We start from the raw sequence: 21,260 nt of genomic DNA on the forward strand, positions 1-21,260 counted from the left end.
TTCTCAACATTGAGACATGAAATACGTTGTGCACTGCTGATAAAGCTGGAGGCAATGCTAACCGATATGCCACTTGACCTATCTTCTCGAGAATCTCGAAAGGTCCTGTAAATCTAGGGCATAACTTGCCTCTTTTCCCGAAACGTTTAATCCCCTTCATCGGAGATACTCGCAAAAACACATGGTCCCCTACTCGGAACTCAACGTCCCTACGTTTCGGATCTGCGTAACTCTTCTGTCTGCTCTGTGAGGCAAGCATTCTAGCTTTTATCTTTTCTATTGCCTCATTGGTCCGCTGAACTGACTCCGGACCTAGGTATTTCCTCTCCCCTGTCTCATCCCAGTGGATAGGGGATCTACATTTCCTACCGTACAACAGTTCGTAGGGTGCCATCCCTATCGTACTCTGGTAACTGTTGTTGTACGAAAACTCTATTAACGGTAGATATTTGCTCCATGAACCCTCAAAGTCCATAACACAGGCTCTCAACATATCCTCCAATATCTGAATTGTCCTTTCGGACTGACCATCTGTCTGAGGATGAAATGCTGTACTGAATTTTAGCTTCGTACCCATTGCCCGTTGCAAACTTTGCCAAAATTTTGAGGTGAATTTCGGATCCCTGTCCGAAACTATAGACTTCGGTACCCCGTGAAGTCTCACTATTTCCCTGACGTACAGTTCTGCCAACCGATCCACCGAAAATGTTGTTCGACCGGCGAAAATGAGCGAATTTCGTAAATCGGTCCACCACTACCCAGATGGAATCATGCAAACCCGTGGTCCTAGGTAACCCGACCACAAAATCCATCGTAATATCCTCCCATTTCCATTCTGGTAGGGTTAGAGGCTGTAACAACCCTGCTGGTCTCTGATGTTCAGCCTTGATCTGCTGACACGTGAGGCATCTCGATACGAATTCTACCAAATTCTTCTTCATACCGCTCCACCAAAAGTACGGTTTCAAGTCTTGGTACATCTTGGTGGTGCCGGGATGCAGAGAATACGGGGTAGAATGAGCCTCCTCAAAGATCTCGTTTCTCAAGTCCACACTGCTCGGGACACAAACCCTGGCTTTATACAAAAGCATCCCACTATCTGACACTGAAAAGTCTTTGGCTTGACCAGCCAATACCTCATCTCGGATTTTCACTAACTCCGGATCTGTCATCTGAGCAACCTTTATTCTTTCCAACAGATCAGATTGCAGCGTTAAGTTGTGAAGCTGACCTACCACAAACTCAATGCTGGATCTAACCATATCCTCTGCTAGCTGAGGTGAGATCTGAACCATGCTAGCTACTTGCCCGGGACCCTTTCTACTCAGGGCATCAGCCACTACATTGGCTTTTCCGGGATGATAGAGGATCTCGCAATCATAATCCTTCACTAACTCCAACCAACGCCTTTGTCTCATGTTCAAATCTTTCTGAGTAAAGAAATACTTGAGACTTTTATGGTCGGTATAGATCTCGCACTTCTCCCCATAAAGGTAATGCCGCCAAATCTTCAGTGCAAAAACCACTGCGGCCAATTCTAAATCATGAGTCGGGTATCGCTGTTCATAATCCTTTAACTGACGGGAGGCATAAGCGATAACCCGATCGGCTTGCATCAATACGCACCCCAAACCCTGTTTGGATGCATCACAGTAGACTACGAACTTCTCCTCGTCCGAAGGCAAAGCTAGTACTGGAGCAGTAATCAATCTCTGCTTCAGCTCCTGGAAGCTAGCTTCACATTTATCTGACCAGATAAATCGCTGATTCTTCTTTGTAAGCTCGGTTAGGGGCATTGAAATTTTGGAGAACCCCTCCATGAACCTACGGTAGTACCCAGCTAATCCCAAGAAGCTTCTGATCTCTGTCACTGTGTTCGGTCTCGGCCAATCCCTGACGGATTCAATCTTCCCGGGATCCACCTTGATCCCATCCTTACTCACAATGTGCCCTAGGAAGGACACCTGAGACAACCAGAACTCACATTTCTTGAACTTGGCGTAGAGCTTGTGTTCTCGAAGTCGTTGTAGCACCATCTGAAGATGTAACTCATGCTCCTCTTCTGACTGAGAGTACACGAGGATGTCGTCGATAAACACAATCACACAGATATCGAGGAAATCCTTGAATACTCTATTCATCAGGTCCATGAATGCTGCAGGAGCATTGGTTAGTCCGAATGACATAACCAGAAACTCGTAGTGTCCATACCTAGTGCGGAAAGCCGTCTTTGGAATGTCCTCCTCTCGAATTCTCAACTGATGATAACCCGAACGGAGATCAATCTTAGAAAAGACCGTCTTCCCCTGAAGCTGATCGAACAAGTCATCGATCCTAGGTAATGGATATTTATTCTTCACCGTCAGCTTGTTCAACTCTCTGTAGTCGATGCACATCCTCATAGATCCATCCTTCTTCTTCACGAACAAAACCGGGGCTCCCCAAGGTGACACACTGGGCCGAATGAACCCTATGTCAAGCAACCCTTGGAGCTGAATCTTTAATTCCTTAAGTTCAGCTGGAGCCATCCTATACGGGGCTTTGGAAACCGGATCCACCCCTGGTGCCAAGTCAATCACGAAGTCAATCTCCCGCTGAGGTGGTAACCCTGGAAGTTCTTCGGGAAAAACGTCCAAAAATTCCCGAACCACTCTGATGTCCTCTGGCCGAATAGTGTCTGGCCGAGTGGTGTCCACCACCACGGCCAAAAACCCTAAGCACCCGCCGTGCAATAATTCTCTCGCTGACATAGCCGAGATCACCGGGATCCGAGATCCCTGAACCGAACCCACAAACACGAACGGTTCTTCACTTTCCGGTTGGAAGACCACCATCTTCCTCTTACAGTCAATGCTCGCCGAATATTTAGATAGGAAATCCATTCCTAAAATAATATCGAATTCGACTAAGCTCATCTCTATCAGATCAGCGCTTAACTCTCTACCATCTATCCTGATCGGCATAGACCTAATCCACCTATTGGAGATAACCAATTCTCCGCCAGGTAACAGGGTTCCAAACCCTGATTCATATCTATCATAGGGTCTACCCAACTTACTAAAGACTCTGGCCGCCACATAAGAGCGTGTAGCCCCAGAATCAAACAGCACTGAATAAAGCGAGTTGTTAATGAAAAGCTGACCTGTAACAACTGATGGGCTGGCATCTGCGTCGGCTGCGTGATAGCGAACACCACAGGCCGGAGTGGGTATCGCCGGAGCTCTCGGTGCCTCGGCGGGCCCGGGGACATTCCCTCTTGAAGTGTCCGGGCATGCCACAATGAAAGCATCCCCGCCCCTTGCACTCACCCCGATGATGCCTCTTGCGCTAGGGCACTCGGGATAGGAGAATCGGGTCTCATTACCACCAGACGACTCCTCTCGTTGCGGTTCCCCCGGAACCTCTTGTTTTGACTCGGGCCGCCGGAAGCAGTGGGTGCCCTCTTCCTCTGATCAATGGCCGAACCACTACTCCCCCTGCTAAAGCCTGATGCAGGAGAGGTAGGAGCCCCGCCACCAACCGGAGTACTGACTGAATCTGACATGCACCCCACTGCGCCCTCAACTCGCAGTGCCTTCTCCACCATCTGAGCATAGGTGGTGCTGTCGTCCGTAGTAATCATCAGGTCATGCCTGATCTTGGGATTCAACCCGTCCAGATACTTCTCCTTCCTGCTGAAGTCGGTCGGCACAATTCCCGAGGCTAACCTCGCCAACCGGTCAAACTGAGTAGTATACTCAGTGACGCTCATGTTCTCCCGCTGGGTCAGGTGAACAAACTCTTTCCTCTTGGCGCTTCTGACCGCCTCATTGTAGTATTTCGCGTTGAAGAGTTCCTGAAACCTTTCCCAGGTCATGGTGGTGACATCGTGAATCTGAGACACCATGTCCCACCATACCAGGGCATCCTCACAGGCCCGAAATGTGGCGCACACCACTCTGTCATTACCGGTGACACCCATGAAATTCAGAATTCTGGTGATCACCGTCAGCCACTGCTCGGCTTTCGATACATCTGGACCTCCCAGGAATACCGGAGGTGCTTGCTTCCAGAACCGCTCATACAATGGTTCCAATCTGTGGGCCGCCACCACTATCTCGGCCTGGGCAGCAGGGGCAGGTGCCACTGGAACTACGGGCACGGGAACTGCAGGAGCACCCTGCTGTCTCAACCTCTGAATCTCGAGGTCTTGTTCTTCGATCCGGGCTTGCATCTCCGCAAATCGCAACTCCCAATTCGGGGCTCCCTGATCGGCTGGGGGAGCCTGGGCAGCCTGTGGCGGGTTTTCATCACCCCGGCCACGAGCCCTGCCTCGGGGACCTCTGCCTCGGCCCCTAGCAGGTGGGGGAAACTGAGCTCCCTGTCCCTGATTCGACCCTACGGAGTTGCCCTGACTCCTGGTAGTCCGCCTGGCGTCCATCTAGTTAGAACCGCCTGCGAAACCAAGAGTTGGCATATCAGGTCGTATTCAAGGCGAGCTTACTAATGCCGCTTAATTTGGAAACTAGAAATGAAACATGCGCCTATTCTACTATCAGGCTACTAACATGCTTCCTAACAGGCTTTTCTTTTTCATAACTGAATAAAATAAACTACTAAAGCAATAAAGGCTTACTGAACCGTGAACCGAGCTAACTGCTGATGATGATTGTACATGTCGTGACGATCTTCGGAAGACAACCTGGCGGCTCTGATACCAAATTGTAACACCCTAACTATCTTAGGCGTATTACGTGATTTTTAAACGTACTGTGCAGCTCGTTGCTAATCAACGAGGTTTATGGAAAAACGTGATTAATTAAAATTTTTCCTTTTTCATTAAACTTGTAAAACATATTATAAAAGTCTCGGGATCCCGATTTATAAAATCATTTACAAACGTTTTAACTGATTAACTTTTACATCAAAATGAAAGTCGTCTAACGACAGTTACAAAAATCTCGGCCACTGTCGTCCCGAGGATCGTACGCTCCAGGCCTAACCGCCCCGACATGTACAATCTCATATGCTCGGCTCACGGTCCATCGCCCATGACCTTGCCTTTACCTACACATGAACGTAAACTGTGAGTCGACAGACTCAGTAAGAAAAGCATAATAATATCATACATAAAACTGACCGCCGTGTCCAACACGATACTGAGTCCCGCTACTGCCATGTCCAACATGGTACTGAGCACTACTGCCATGTCCAACATGGTACTGAGTTTTGAACGTTCAGGGGACGGTACTATTGACAAGTATCCTCCTGATCGGTCGAACCGGTCATACTCCGCCGTCGGTCATACTCCACTGTACCGACGGGATAGGTCAATAGCACCGAACCACCAACCAAGTGTCGGCTGATCGGTCGAACCGGTCATACTCCGCCGTTGGTCATACTCCACTGTACCGACGTGACGGGGTTGGATGGTTCGAAGCCTAAATACATATCTAATGTAATCTAGCGGGCTTCCTACATGCACGCTAAACATGTAATCTACATATGCATACCGTTATACTAATCTTACCCGGATTCGATTTCGGGTGTGCCTTAGGCCAACCCGACCGGAACCGAAGGCCGAACGGCGGACATCGGCTCCTAAACCATAAAAATCACAACGCTATAAGTGACACGCTAAATCACTTCCCGGACTAAAACTTGAAACTAAAAGTTTCCCTATCGATAAAAAGCATGGCAATACCCCTAAAAACCCAAAAACGAGGAAAACTAGGGTTCGAAAAATCCCCCAACCTACAGACCGGTTGCCCAACCGAATTCGGTTCGGGAAATCCGAACCCCCATCCGAATTCGGATGCACAACCGGAATTCCGGTTCCTCGCAGGCAGCAACCATAAAATCTCATAACTTGACCAATTCAACCCCAATTGGTCCCAAACTTTCCAGACCTGTTCTATATGCCCCAAATAACAATTCCAAGGCATCAAACCTACCCAGAAACCACATACACAAAATATGCCATTGGAGCTCAAGCTTTGAGTTCCAAACTCAAGCTTGAGCAAAACCACCTAAAAAGAATCAAACTAGCTTAAAACCTCTTAAACTAGCATAATATAACCTCTGAAAACAAACAACAACATCCAGCAATTCACAGAAACAAAACATCACATTTTCTTTCAAAATTCATAACTTTTTAACAAAGAAACTAGAAGCTTTGAACACCCTATCTAGCATGCTTCAAACAATCCAATTATTTATCACATAAACATGCTTTGAATCACACAAATTAACCTCAAAACACAGCAGCCAAAATCAACTAAAATCATGCATGCATTCATCACTTTTCATCATTTTTTTCAATAAAAACAAGTAAGAACTTAAGCCAAGAATTACCTCAACTAACAATCACTATGATCTTGCTAAAATGACTTGAAATCAACAAGGAAATCCAGCCCTAGCTGCTCCCCAAGCTTGGCCGAACAAGAGAGGAAAAGAGAGAGCTTGTGTGTGTGAGTTTTTGGAATTTTCTTTCAAAATTGACTAAGTGTTGGAAAATGAGTGAAACAAATGTCATATAATACCATTTCATTAAATCCTTTTCAGCCATGCAATAATAAAATAATCCTTACTTTTCCATTTAATAAATCACATAAGACAAAACACTAATGGGGCAAAAAGACCATTTTGCCCCTCCACCATAAAATCATGAAAATCATACTAAAGGGGTATTTTTGGGACATTCTAAATTCCCGGCCATTCCCGACATTCCCAATGTCTAATACCCGTCCCCAAAATACTAACATACTAAGTTGTGATTTCTACTGAGCCAAACGCCGCGTTCCAAAATACCGGACACCGGAAATGCGAAATATAAAAGCTACTGATAACATACTCATGCATATCTGAATTCCATAAATCAATAATAAATTATTTAAATAGCTATAAATAATTTCCTGATTAAACATAAACAGCTGCTAATTTCCAAATTAACTAAGCGGGCTTTACATTACGTATATTTATACATGGCCGTATAAGTTGAGTTTTCTTAGTTTTGAAGATTATTATACTATACATTCTATTAGTGACCATATATATTTAGCTTTGGTCTTAATCATGTTTTTGACAAAGCTGCAGAAGAGTGTTATGTGTAAGTACGTATATTATATTTTAGGTTCATTTTATTAAAAAATATTATATATATGTATATAATAATGTTCATCATGAAAACTTACTGAAGACAACTCTACATCACACGCAATGTTCTAATTTAATTGACAATAAAAGAATCACAAATGATTTCATGAAGATTCAAATTTGTGCATGCGTGAGTGTCATGATTATATATTATATATACACACTACATTAGTGTGTTATTTTTAGTGACAACTTTTTAGTCATAACATACATTTTTTGTGACTAAATATGACTTTTACAATAAATGTCACTTTTACCAGCCCAGTTTGTTACTGCGCTGCGCATTTCGCAAACTGCGCTGGCAAATAGGTCAAAATTTTACCAGCGTACATTTGCAGTGGCTAAAATCTAACTTTTATCAGCGCATTTACGCGCTGAAAAAAGTTATTTTTGCCAGCGCTTTTCATTTTATGCTGGCAAACGTTCTAATACCAACATTAATTTGCCAATCCCTTTTTGCCAACACATCACAAGTAAATTCTATTTTTCCAGTGTAATACCATCTTTTGCCAGCACAAAAATGTACTGACAAAAGTGACATTTCTTTTAGTTTTAGTCACAACAAAAAATTATTTGTGACTAAAATATAGCATTTAGACACAAATTATCACTAATTTAGTTTTAGTCATATAACTAAAAATACATTTAATCACAACAAATTATTTGTCGCTGATATATTTAGCCACGGATCTTTTAGTCACAACATAAAAATATTAATAATCTATATTTAGTTACAAGTTTTGTTGTGATTAAAAGTAAAATTTTTTATAGTGTATTATATAAGATAGGATCAGTGTAGTGATCTCATTATTATATTTCAGACTACCTGTCTCAATAAGGGTGGCCTTGAATTTTTGTTACAAATTAATTATCAATCATTAGTGGAGTTTGAATATTTTAAATATTAAATGTGTGCTGCGATCGAATAGATGAATAATCAATTATTTTATCTGTTTTGTTTATTATTAGGCATGTTTAAAATTTTTGGAGGCGTTCAATTACTACTGTTATGCTGCCAAAAGTTTGATAGAATTAGAATTAAATTTGATATATTATATGGTATTTTGTATAGGGTCCACTAGCTCAACCACCTTCAAGACATGATATGTCGAACGAAAAAGGTTCAATGCCTTGTCAAAAAGGCGGTAGAGATCAAGCAGATCTATAATTCACACTAGAGATCATGGCACTAATCCCCAAGTCACTTAAATGGATGGTTAAAGAATTTTTGAGGGTCAAGGATACACATGATATAATCCCAATTTCAATTTTTAATGTATAGCAATGAAGGATTGAATTTTGGAACTCTCAAGAATTTTTTAAAACTTTACCATTACAGTACTAAAGCATTAGAAATATCATTTTGATAAACTCCATATACCTTAAGACCGGCCCAGTATCCCACTAACCAACTTTTAACATTCATATACAAAAGATAATATTTATTCCCACCCATTTTCCATTTAGACAGGAAATTTTGTCCATTAGAGACGGATCGTTGTGGGGCCAATTTCATGGAGAAAATGTGAGAGACCCATAATTAATTGTGCTTCCACACTCTCTTTTCTATATAGACCATCATGAACGGTGGTCCAAGTACCCCACACACATGATGGAAATTTTTAAAAGGTAGAAGCTAGAGGAATCTTTTCTTCTTTATTATTAAGTTTATATGAAATGCAATAAATCACTATTATAATAGCTAGTAATGTTGAACATAAACATTATACTCAACGACAGCATCTCCATTAGAAGGATTAAACTTATGAGTACTAGCATGAGCATACCCACTTGCAAACCTAAAAAGACCACTTCCACCAATCACAGGCATTTCTCTAACCTTATCAAACACTTGGTTTCTACCAAGAATGGTGAGAGTGCTCCCATTGTATTTCCCTTGAGTTATATGAAAATTCATAGCCATAATTAGGGCAATCTCTTCTTGTGAAGCTAATCCATAAAACCCTTGAGCTTTTCCTAGCAACTTTGAGCTTACTTCTGGCCCTTCTGTCAATGGATTGTCGATCATGCTAACCGCCCCGAACCCGCTTTTCGATGCATTGGCCGGTGGTTGGATTATTGCCATCGCGCTAGGATTTTTGCCGCTGTATATGTCGTGCCAATAGAACCGAAAGTGGCTGAACTTTTGCTTTTTTAGCCCTAGAAGCTTCCTATCCATGGCTCTGACGAAACCATCTTCGGCTTTTCCAAGGGCAAAAACTAGGGTTAGGGTTAGAAAGATGGAGAGAATTGTGAGTTGGGTTTTGGAGATGGGAGCTGATGATGCCATGGTTTGAGAATATTTGGAGAGACAATATTATAGTAATGAGAGTCTTCCTATATTATAGATTTTTATATATTGTGTGGTATACACTTTAAGTTAAATTTTCTCAGTTTTGAAGTATCTACCAATGAAAATATGACACGCGTATTTCATTGTGATGATATCAGTTTGGTAAAATTAGGTTTTAGTTGAGCCATATATGTAAGACTAAAAGTTTTTCAATTTATTTTTTGGATTTAATTAAAATTGTCAAGAGTAAAAATAATATGAATGGTGGGGAGACTTAGAATTTTCTTCAAAATAATAATAGCAAAGCTATAATGGACAAAATAAGTAGGCTTTCTTTTTCTATGATTCAAACTGTTTTCATTGATGCAATGTGTTGGAATTTATTGAAATTAATTTCTAGAGAAAAGTTCAAAATACTTTTTTTCCTTTGGTAGGTCCATTATTTGCTTTAATAATTGTAAAAAATTGTGAAATATATAGCTTCTTTGTTCATACTTTTTTCCTTAGTATTAATATTCCATTAGTGACCCTATATAGAAACTTTAATTTTATTAAATTAATTAATTCTAAGAAAATTATATTAATGTCATGTTTGGACAAAAGCTGCAGAAGAGTGTTATATAATGTTCATTACATTGTAAGATCATCATGAAAACCTTTTTTTTTGTTAGGGGGTCATCATGATAACTTAAAACGGTAAAAACAATGTTGAAGTTTGAAGAGACAACTTTAAATCACAAGCAATGTACTAAATTAAAAAGAGAAATGCTAAGAGTATATACATAGCATTCTCAGCAATTGTAATATTGTTATTAGTATAATTTAATATATAAGTAGATGAAATACTACACATAATATTATGATTTGTCAAGATTTGATACACCATTACGGAAAGAAGAATTGTACAACTAGTTAAACTTGATTTGTGGAAAAATCATGATACTATTGAGTGAGACTTTATAGAGATGTTAATTGCCTTTAATTTTCCACAAGATTTTATACAACTTGTTATGATTTGTGTTCGAACACTAATGTTCTCTTTGATGATTCATGGCTCTACGCATAGGTTTTTTGAATCGAAAAGATGATTGCGCCAAGAAGATCCCATGTCTCCCTTATTGTTTGTACTTAGAATTGAATATATATCTCAAATTTCGATAAAAGTGGAGAGTTTATCTAGGTTTAAATACCAAAAAAGATGCAAGCTTCTGTGATTGAATCATTTATACTTTGCAGATGATCTTTTACTATTCTATCATGGATATTATCTCTCTATAATATTAATGTTACAGCGACTCAAGTTTTTCTCAAACACTTCTTGTAGTGAGATAAAATAAGATGAGGTGCAATAAGTGGTAGATGCCTCTAGTTTCTTTAGAAGTAACTTACCATTTAAGTATTTAGGGACTCTAATTTATTCAAAAATAATCACTATAATGGAATGTCAAAGTATTGTGAGAAAAATGGTTAAGCGCATCAAAACTTAGAGTACTCGTAATTTGTCTTTTGCAGGCAGGATAACTCTCATTAATTCTGTATTGATTGTCATTTACTCTTATTAGGCTCAAATTTTAACTTTCTAAAGAAAGTGTTGAAAGAAGTGGAATAGATTTGCATATATCCTTTCTTTGGAAATGAATAGTTGCAGGCCCTGAACTTGGGCAAGTGGCTTGGACTCAAGTATGTAGTTTCAAATCATCTGGTGGCTTGAGTTTTTTGAATTTTTTGAATTGGAACTTGATAGATGTGGGTAAATATGTTTGGTCAATAGTTGCAAAAAAAAAAAAAAAAAGAGAAATTTTGCACTAAAACTTTGTAATCCAAATTATAATATCAATGGAGGTTATTATATTCTCTATTCTCTACCTAATAAAGTTTCTGAAAGCAATGAAGCATGGAGCAGATTGGGTATGTTAAAACATAGATTTAGTTTTTAGTTGACAGCCCATGAGAAATTTTGCACTAAAACTTTGTAATCCAAATTTAATTACAGTATTAAAAAGATGTAGTGTTTGCTTTATGGTGATAGAGATGAGTGTGTGCATTATTTATTTTTTAATTGTGCATATAGTGCAAACTGTCTCAACAGAATGAAAACATAGCTTGGATGAAATACTCATTCTCATAGACTTAATGGTTTTCTTCAATGGGTTCATAAAGCCAAAAGAAAAAGTCGTTTTAAGAAGTAAGTTTTCATTGATTTATCATTTGTGGAGTGTAAGAAATATTTTTGGGTCTCAAAAAGTGTGTAGATTACTCATATATTGTTAGAGAGTCCTACATTGTTAATGTGTAGAAGATAATAGAATATATAAGATGAATGAGCTACTCTTCCATCATCAATTGGTTTTGAGATAGAAATTCATTCATCTTATCCCTAAATTCTAATATGGTATCAGAGCAAAAACAAACAAAAAACCTTCTAATTACTATCCAACCCTAACAAAAAATAAATCGATAGAAGTAGAGCAAAAAACAAAAAAGAGCCACTGAAAATCCAAAAAAATTAAGCTACAAAATAATACCGATCCAAAAAGTAAAACAAAAGAGCCAAAAAATAAAAAGAGCCACAAAAAAAATACCGATCCAAAAAGAAGAGCAAAAAGAACCACTTGTGCTCAAGGATAGTGAGCCAAAAAAGAGCCACCAAAAAATACCGATCCAAAAAATAGAGCAAAAAAATCACTTGTGATCAGAGATAGTGAGTCAAAATAGAACCGCTTATGATCGAGTTGTCCAAGATGGTCAGCAAATAAAATAGCTTACTATCTTGAGGGGGAATGTTAATTAGTCTTACATTGCTAATGTGTGGAAAGATAATAGAATATATAAGTGGAAATGTGTGGAAAGATAATAGAATATATAAGAGAAGCGGTCTACTCCTCTCATTATTAATTAGTTTTGAGATAAAATCTCATTCATCTTATCTTAAATTCTAACATACGTTATTATTAGTGATGTTAAATAGGTTTAACAGGGAATTTTTGGTGTCATGCCTAAGAAAATAAAAATTGAACATAAAGATTGGTTTGATTTCATTTGTAATAGCGTTTAGGAATTGGGTGGGGTTCAAAGGGTATACTTCTTAAAGGTTGGATAGCTTTTTCGTTTGTATATGAATTTGTAATTGTGGTTTGATGCAATGAAATATATGATTCTTACTTCTAAAAGAACAAATAATTACAAATCAATTTAGCTTTTTTTGTGGGTTGTTGGTGGCTTCTACTGTGCAATTTAGCTTTTGGCTGTTGTTTGCAAAGCAAAAACTACATATATATTTTGGAGAAAAAATGACATGAAACTTGAAACAACGACATAAACTGAATGAAACGACATAAACATGAAAAACGATATTAGTCAAAAAAAACTATAAATTGAGAAAACGACATTACATATGATAAACGACAATAATTATATTGAAAATGATACATTGTGAGAAAAATGTGAAAAGTTTGGAAATGTAGGGAACAAGAAAAAGTGTGGAGAATAAGATTTTTTTTTTTATATATTTGGTATGAAAATTTTGGTTAAAATCAAAGTTTTTTTTTATTATTATTATTATTGTTTTTTAATTTTATTTACTTCTTACATTTTTTCGTATTTCTTCACCAAAATTCAACTTTCATATAAGTAGGAATTGTTTTTATTTTAGCTAATACTCTCTATATCACGAGTAGCTAATTAAGAGAAGTATTAAGAGACACTTTAAGATGAGAAAAACCAAAATATATGTCAAACTGTTATGTTATGCGTGTATTTTAATATCGAATCTTACATATTTTAAATTAATAAATAATATAAAATTCACTAACCAATTAAAACACCACACGTATTTTTTCTATAAACTAATTCAAATAGCAATAATACTCACAGGATTAGTCCTAAATTAAGATAGGTTAGACCCGCACCTAAGACCCACTCTCAATCAAAACCCAAACAAATAAAAAACTTATAATAAATACATATATTTTTTTTAATCATTTTTAAAAATTTTATTTATTTTATAATAAAGGCCCCAAATGACATTGATTTTCTTTGGACCCAAATTAACTTATAAGATTGGCCCTTAATACTCATCTAATTAAACCATGCTCAAATTTTAATTTTTCTTAAAAAAACCATGGGCAAATTAATTTCAACAGTCACCACGCCTGTACGGCTATATATTTGGATAAATGGCGGCAAAATCTCCAATACTTTCGTTTTGGTTTCACTAAACTCCCACAACCCAAATTTCTTCATGTAAACCCCCAAAACCACGAAACTGTTAGCAATTTACCCTTTCCGTCCAAATTTAGCTGTTAAGTGTCAGAAATTGTGCCACGTAAAAAAATATTTAAAAAAAAATTAAAATAAAATTAATTTAAAATTAAAAAAAATATATATATAAATAAACTAAAATAATTTTTCTTTTTTTTTTTCGTTTTCTTTCTATTTTATTTTTCTGTTAAGTGTCAGCAATTTACCATTTATATATATTTTTTAATTTTAAATTAATTTTATTTTAATTTTTTAATTTTTTTAAATATTTTTTTACGTGGACCAATAAAATTGTGCCACGTGTATATTGTGTCCACGTGGACAAGCCAACTTGGCACTTAATAGCTAAATTTGGACGAAAATGGTAAATTGCTAACAGTTTCGTGGTTTTTGGGGTTTACCCGCATAAATTTAAGTTGTGGGAGTTTAGTGAAACCAAAACGAAAGTAAAGTTTTGCCGCCATTACCTATATTTATTATATCTTTAATATGTATAGCTTTAGCCCACTCATGGAAACTTTTTTATTTTACTTTTTTGAAATCACCCCTCATGGAGGAAACTTTAAAGGAGCCATATAAACATGATATAAGACACTCACTAAACATGTCACATATCACTATAAAAAAGCTATATTTAATGACAACATTTTAGTAATAATATAAATTTTTGTGACTATATAACTTTTAGATACATGTTGTCAAGTTTGTCACATGTATGTATTGTGACATAAACCATATTTAATCACTAAATTATAATTTTTATGATTAATACTTTTAGTTAGGTTCAAATTTTTTAGTTACAACCACTGCAAAAACTCTTATTTTTAGTCACAACAAAAATATTTGTGACTAAAAATAAAAAAATTGTGGCTAATTATAAATTATCATTATTGTGTTGTGACTAAAAGATTCGTGGCTAAAAGTATTAGTCACAAAAATTACAATTTGTTGTGCCTAAATGTGTTTTTAGTCACAATATTTGTTGTGACTAAAACTAAATTAGTGACAACCATATAATTAAATAATATGTTTTAGTCACAAGTAACTTTTTGTTGTGACTAAAAATCACATTTAATGACAAAAAATTTACGTTGTGACTAAAAAATTGTCACTAAAAGTAACAAATTTTTGTAGTGACATATAAAAACAACGATTTATAAATAATTACAATTTTTTCTCTTTTAGTCACCAATTTTATTTCACTTTTTGTAGTGTATAATTATCATTTTGTTATAAACTAATTCAAAAAATCAACAAAACTAAAACATTAATTATAATATATGATCTAAAAGAAGAATTATACAACTAGGTAGCTAGTAATGAAGCACATAAACATTATACTCAACTACAACATCACCCTTAGAAGGATCATCTAATTTGTGAGTACTTGCAAGAACATACCCACGTGCGAACCTAAAAAGACCACTTCCACCAATTACAGACATTTCTCTAACCTTATTGAACACATTGTTTCTCCCAAGAATGGTGAGAGTGCTCCCATTGTATTTTCCTTGAATTATATGAAAATTCATAGACATAAGTATGGCAGCCTCATTTTGTGAAGCCAAAGCATAAAACCCTTGAGCTTTTCCTAGCAATTTTGAGCTTAGTTCTGGCCCTTCTGTTAGTGGATCATCAATCATGCTAATCGACCCGAACCCATTTTTCGATGTGTTTTTCGGTGGTTGGATTATGGACACTGCGCTAGGGTTTCGGCCGCTGTATATGTCGTGCCAGAAGAACCGAAAGTGGCTGAACTTTTCCTTTTTTAGCCCTAGAAGCTTTCTATCCATGGCTCTGACGAAACCATCTTCGGGTTTTGTAAGGGCGAAAACTAGGGTTAGGGTTAGGAGGAAGGAGAGAATTGTGAGCTGGGTTTTGGAGATGAGAGCTTCTTCCATGGTTTAGTTGAGAGTTTCTTAATTTGGTTGGTTTGAAATATGGGAATAGTCATAGTTTATTTATATTTTTTGTGGATAACATTCTGTAGATGAGTTAGTGTGATCTTTTTTCCCTTTTCTCTTTTTTCTTTCTTAAGTTTGAATTTTTCAAGTTTTGAAGTAGAGTTACCAATGAGAGCATGACATGTGTTTTGGTGATCAAAAGATAGTTGACTTTAGCCATTTAACTTAATTATTGTCATTTATTTATTTAGAATATATGATAAAAACACTATCATTATTTTTGATAAAAAAGAATTTATTTTTAATCACAACAAAAATTACTGAAAATAAAAAAAAAAATTATAATTAATTATAAATTATTATTTTTATATTTTAACTAAAATGAAAGTATTTATTTTAAAAATCATAATTTGTTGTGACTAAATATAATTTTAGTTATAATAATTATTGTGATTAAAATTAAATTAGTTATATTATATTTAAATATTACATTTTAATCATAAGTAATTTTTTATTGTCACTAAAAGTTATATTTAATTATAAAAAATTTATATTATAACTAAAAAATTGTTACTAAAATTAATGTTTTTTAGTGTTTGATGAGATGGCTTGGCAAATATAATTAGGTGGAGCATATGTAAAATTATATATATATATATATTTATATATTATATTATTGATTTTGTGATACAAAATTATATACTCCTACTTTTATCAATGTGGGGAGCACTTGAATTAATAGGAAATTCTTTACTAAATAATTTAATAAATACCAACCGACATGAATTATGGGAGAAGTGGTATTATTTCTCTTTTTCATTATAGTAGGACCATTAATCAACTTTCAATTGTCAAAAATTTGGGAGTATCTTATTTATATGAGGAATGCTAAAGTGTACTTTATAGTATTTAGTATTTTTAAAGTGTATATTATTGTTCCTATAATTAATATTAAGTTTTATTTATTTTAATTTAATAAAAATTATAAAAAATTATATATTATTCAATTATATAAACTATTATAGGATAATACTTTAATAGAGGTATTAAAAATGACTTTATGTAGAGATTTTTTTTTTTTAATAAATGTCTCATTACTTTATTTTATATCTATATTTTTATTTTATTTTCTTATTTTATAATAATTATTTGTCAAAAACATTCATATTTACTATTTTTTTTTTTGTGAATATGATCTGAGAAGAGCGATATGCACACAAAAAAAATTTATATTGTTTTTTGACTTTGCCATTTGAAATTTTTTGAATGCACCCTCTATTTTTCGTTTAAAAAAAGAATCAAAACTCTTAGTTTTAGTTATAGTTTATGTTCTTTGATAAACAACTTAAGAATTTTTAAAGAGAGAGGGAGGAGAAAAACCGAGAAGTAAATGATATTTTTTTTTTTTCTTTTAAGAAAATAATAGTATTTTTAACAAATAATTAATTTATATATGTAAAAAAAAAAAACAAGAAAATAATATTTAATGAACATAAAATATAATAATAATGACACACATTAAAAAAAAAATGACTATAATTTTTTTTTTTAATACTTCTACTATTGAAACATTATCTAATATCATATTATACGTAAAAGTGTTAGATATTTTGGTGGGCCTACCCTGTTATTTTACATTTAAAAAAAATGATCATCACATTTAAAAAATGTCCCCAATGCATTGTTAAAGGAACCAACAAATTTTTTTTTTATATAAAAAAAGAGCCAATAAAAATTAACTTAAATTTATATGAAAGAAATAAAAAATTACTAAAATATATATGTATAAAATAAAATGGAAATATTAAATGTGACTTTTAGTCCCAATAAAAAGTTAGACTAATCACAACAAAAAATTACTAAAATACTAAAAACACATTTAATTTCAACAAATTGTAATTCTATTGTGACTAAAAATAAGATTTATAATCAGTCATAATTTTTTTATTTTTAGTCACAAATTTTATTGCGACTAAAAAGTAAGATTTTAATTTGTAGTAGCTAAAAATATAATATGTGACTTTTTTTTTTATAAACTTTTTAATTTGTTTATTCAAAATTAAATAAATAGATTAAAAAAAACTTTTTAATAATGTGTTATTCAAAATTAAAAAAGAAAAGCTTTTTATTTGTTTGAAATTTTTAGTTTAGATAAATATCATCACAGATATGAAGAGTAGTCTTCTCCGTTACGTTAATTAATCTACAATAAAAAGGTATGTGCAAACATATTTCACAAACAAAAAACAAAGATTTAATTTAAATGATTGAAATTTCCTCATATATTATTAGCATTAAACTAGAATAAACTAATTAAACCGAAAATAATAATGGGTTCAACTAAAGAAGATTCAAAGTGATTTTAATACTTCATCACCTTAGAAAAGCTAAGTTAATGTTTAAAACTAAGCAAAAAAACATAAATACGTACAAATAATGCATATCATAATTCTCTCTAGCGTCTTCGATTTCGAGATTCTTGAAGGTAGTTAAAAAATAGATCATCCAACATGATCTGACGAGCTTCAGCATCATCATCAAGATATTCATTGAATATCATCCTGTTGATCATTAGACGATGATCATAATCATGATCGTGTTGTTCATGTTGTTGTTGTCGTTGTTCATGTTGTTGTTGTTCATGTTGTTGTTGTTGCTCATGTTGTTGTTTTGGTTGTTCATGTTCGTGTTGTTGTTGTTGTTCATGTTGTTGTGGTTCACGTTGTTCATGTTCGTGTTGTTGTTGTTGTTCATGCTGTTGTGGTTCACGTTGTTCATGTTCGTGTTGTTGTTGTTCATGTTCGTGTTGTTGTGGTTCACGTTGTTCATGTTCGTGTTGTTGTGGTGGTTCACGTTGTTCATGTTCGTGTTGTGGTTGTTGGTGGTGGTCGTGGTCGTGGAGATGGTGGTGTTTACCTCTCAATAAATCCAAAAATTCATACAAATGTTCATTTTCACCCATTGTATTATAATTAATTACGTACTTCCTAATGAATTAAGCTATATAGATCAATCTATCTTATAAATATAGCTACCACTTTTCATCAAATTAATCCTAATTCTATTTATATTCAAATTAATCTGTTAAGATATTTATTTGAATCCTTATTCTAATCCTATTATTACTCTATATATATTAACTAATTATATACACGTAGGTTGATTAAATTTGAAATTTGATTTTTTTTTTAAAACCGTATTTCTAATTTAATTTATTTTATTTTTGATAAATAAACTTTATTTTAACAAACTGAATTTGAAATTAACAAAAAAATTATATCTTTTTTATTTATTTTCGTATTGATCTGATTTCAACCTAACCCTATTTTTTCCAATTGTTAGTGTAGAATATATGTGTATAAATTCCTAATTAGTTGGTGGGACTAAGATGAAGGTTGATTATCTTTGTTCTTTTTACATATTCACAATTTTAAAAATTCGATCAAATTATGAGTACATGCAAGTTTTTTGAGATGATACCACTGATATTGCTTTCAAACTTAATATTCTAGAAACTAAATGTTACTTATTTCAAAAAAAAATTAAGAGAGATACAAAACTAAGTGCATGTTTGGCATCATAACTAAAAAAATAGTTTTTTGTTTTTAAAAACAGAAAATTGTTTTTAAAAACAATTTGGCTTGTTTGGCCTTATTTTTTAAAAACAGTTTTCAGAAAACAAAGTTACAAAAAACAAGAATTTTGAAAACAACAAAATGTTGTTTTCTGTTTTAAAAACCAATTCACTTTAGGTCAATATTGTTTTTAAAAATCACTAGCCAAACGTGACTTGTGTTTTAAAAACTTCAAAAACTATTTTTTGTTCTCATTTCTAAAAACAATTTTTTAAAACAAAAAACAGAAAACAATATCAAACATGCTCTAAATTACTATAACTGAGTGAATTAGTGCAGTATATGTGAAAATTATTATGAGTATTAGTTTTTTTTTTTTTTTTAAACAAGTAATATATATATATTAGTTTACGATATTAAGAATATTAAGTTTTAAAATAAAAAAAAAAATGTAATGTATCTGTACCCTCTATATGTTAACGGAAGTGATAGTAATGGATGTAAAAGAATAGTAACATTGACTATTTTTGCCTCCAAAAATAAAAATTAAATATTTAAGTGTATAAAATCTGATACATAATTTACCCATTAATTTACAAATGATTTCGTGAAGAAAGCAATGCAATTAAGAGTTAAGTTCGTGTTCTACGATTGGGTGGGGGTCTAAAAAATGAAAATTTATTGGACCCTTTATTTAAAAATTAAGTGATATTTTTGAAAAAGGAAAACTTATAAAAATACTAGAATTTGAATTAATTTTTACAAAAATACTATCACATGGAAATTTTTTCAAAAATACTGTATTTTTATAAAACAATAGTGGAACACAAAATAGAACAACTAAAAACAACAGTAGAACAACTAAAAAATAATAGTAGAACATCAGTAAAAACTTAACACACTACACAGTATAAAACTTACACAATATTTTTTAAAAAAATTCTACTACGTATAAAAGTAAAAAAAAATTAGAAATTTCAATATGTAGTCTAATTATCTCTTAAAAAATTACTATTATATATATTATTTGAAATGAAAAATATTTTTTTCCCTAAAGTGAGTAGGCTCTAGCTTATTAAGAGTATGATGATGATATTTGTTCATGTGGGAGATGACTAAATTATGACCAACTTCCCACTACGTGTGTTTCAGTGGGTCAAAGTTCAAAGCTAGCTGTTATTAATTATTTGTTTATTAAAAACAAAATATTTATTTATTTTTAATTTTTAAAAGAAGAAGAAGAAGGAATATAAAATAGTACTACATTAATTATATACTGTCTTAGTGTATTTTCTTTATAATTAATATCAAATTTGATCGTGATAAACCATTTTAAGAAAGTTTATTTTATTTCGTTCATCTTGCTCGATTTTTATATATGATTTTTTTCTTCTTCTTGTGTATATGCAAATTCTCATATATTTAAGAATTAATAATGAATTGTTCAATGGATGAAAGATTGTGAAATGGAACATATTTTTATACCAAACATAATAAAAAATTAAAATAAATTCAATAAACCGATCCAAAAAATAAAATTAAAGTCAAAAGAGTCATTTGAATCAGAAATAATATGGAAAAAAAAAACCACCAAAAGTAATAAAGAAAAGACTCAAAAAAATAAACTATCATTTTGAATAGATGATAAAGAGTTATAAATATATAGAAAGAAAATGAAGTATATATATTATTTAAGATCTCTAAATTACTTGTAATTAATTAATTTTGAAATGAGCACCTAATCCTTTATGCACACTTTTTTTTTAATATATATTTTTCTTATTTTTTTTATTTAATCATTAAAATCTAACTTCTAAACTTAAATAATGGCAAAAGTGGTCCAAATTAACTTCACATGTATATACAGAGCATTACTATTAAGCACTAGTAGTGCTTAGCATCTCGATATGTCGCGTTGCAATTAGCTAGTGAAACTCTTTAAAAGCTATTATATTATATTATATAGAATTCGATACTTAGTTAGACTAATTACCACTGGAGCCCATTAGCATTTCTCATATACTATGCATACCATGCATATAATAGTGGGCCCGACCTCAACTTTAATTATATACATAAATATATATAGCTTTT

At 33.4% G+C, this 21,260-nt stretch overlaps 2 protein-coding genes across 2 annotated transcripts; both read right to left on the reverse strand.

The window, feature by feature from the left end:
* Positions 1-8,775: 8,775 nt before the first annotated feature.
* LOC115725335 (dirigent protein 22) lies at positions 8,776-9,582 on the reverse strand. The gene has a single exon (XM_030654818.2). It carries the CDS (start codon positions 9,422-9,424, stop codon positions 8,837-8,839), a length of 588 nt encoding a protein of 195 aa, XP_030510678.2. The 5' UTR covers positions 9,425-9,582; the 3' UTR covers positions 8,776-8,836.
* A 5,362-nt stretch (positions 9,583-14,944) lies between these two features.
* Positions 14,945-15,760, reverse strand: LOC115725640 (dirigent protein 22-like). Its single transcript, XM_061117790.1, has one exon. It carries the CDS (start codon positions 15,586-15,588, stop codon positions 15,001-15,003), a length of 588 nt encoding a protein of 195 aa, XP_060973773.1. The 5' UTR covers positions 15,589-15,760; the 3' UTR covers positions 14,945-15,000.
* Positions 15,761-21,260: the final 5,500 nt, after the last annotated feature.

The sequence above is a fragment of the Cannabis sativa genome, chromosome 6 (assembly GCF_029168945.1).
Source record: "Cannabis sativa cultivar Pink pepper isolate KNU-18-1 chromosome 6, ASM2916894v1, whole genome shotgun sequence".
In the NCBI taxonomy this organism is placed as follows: Eukaryota; Viridiplantae; Streptophyta; class Magnoliopsida; order Rosales; family Cannabaceae; genus Cannabis; species Cannabis sativa.

Bases quoted from the DNA above. Each gene is read 5' to 3' on its own strand.
- LOC115725640 (XM_061117790.1), bottom strand. From the start codon at position 15,588: ATGGAAGAAGCTCTCATCTCCAAAACCCAGCTCACAATTCTCTCCTTC.
- LOC115725335 (XM_030654818.2), bottom strand. From the start codon at position 9,424: ATGGCATCATCAGCTCCCATCTCCAAAACCCAACTCACAATTCTCTCC.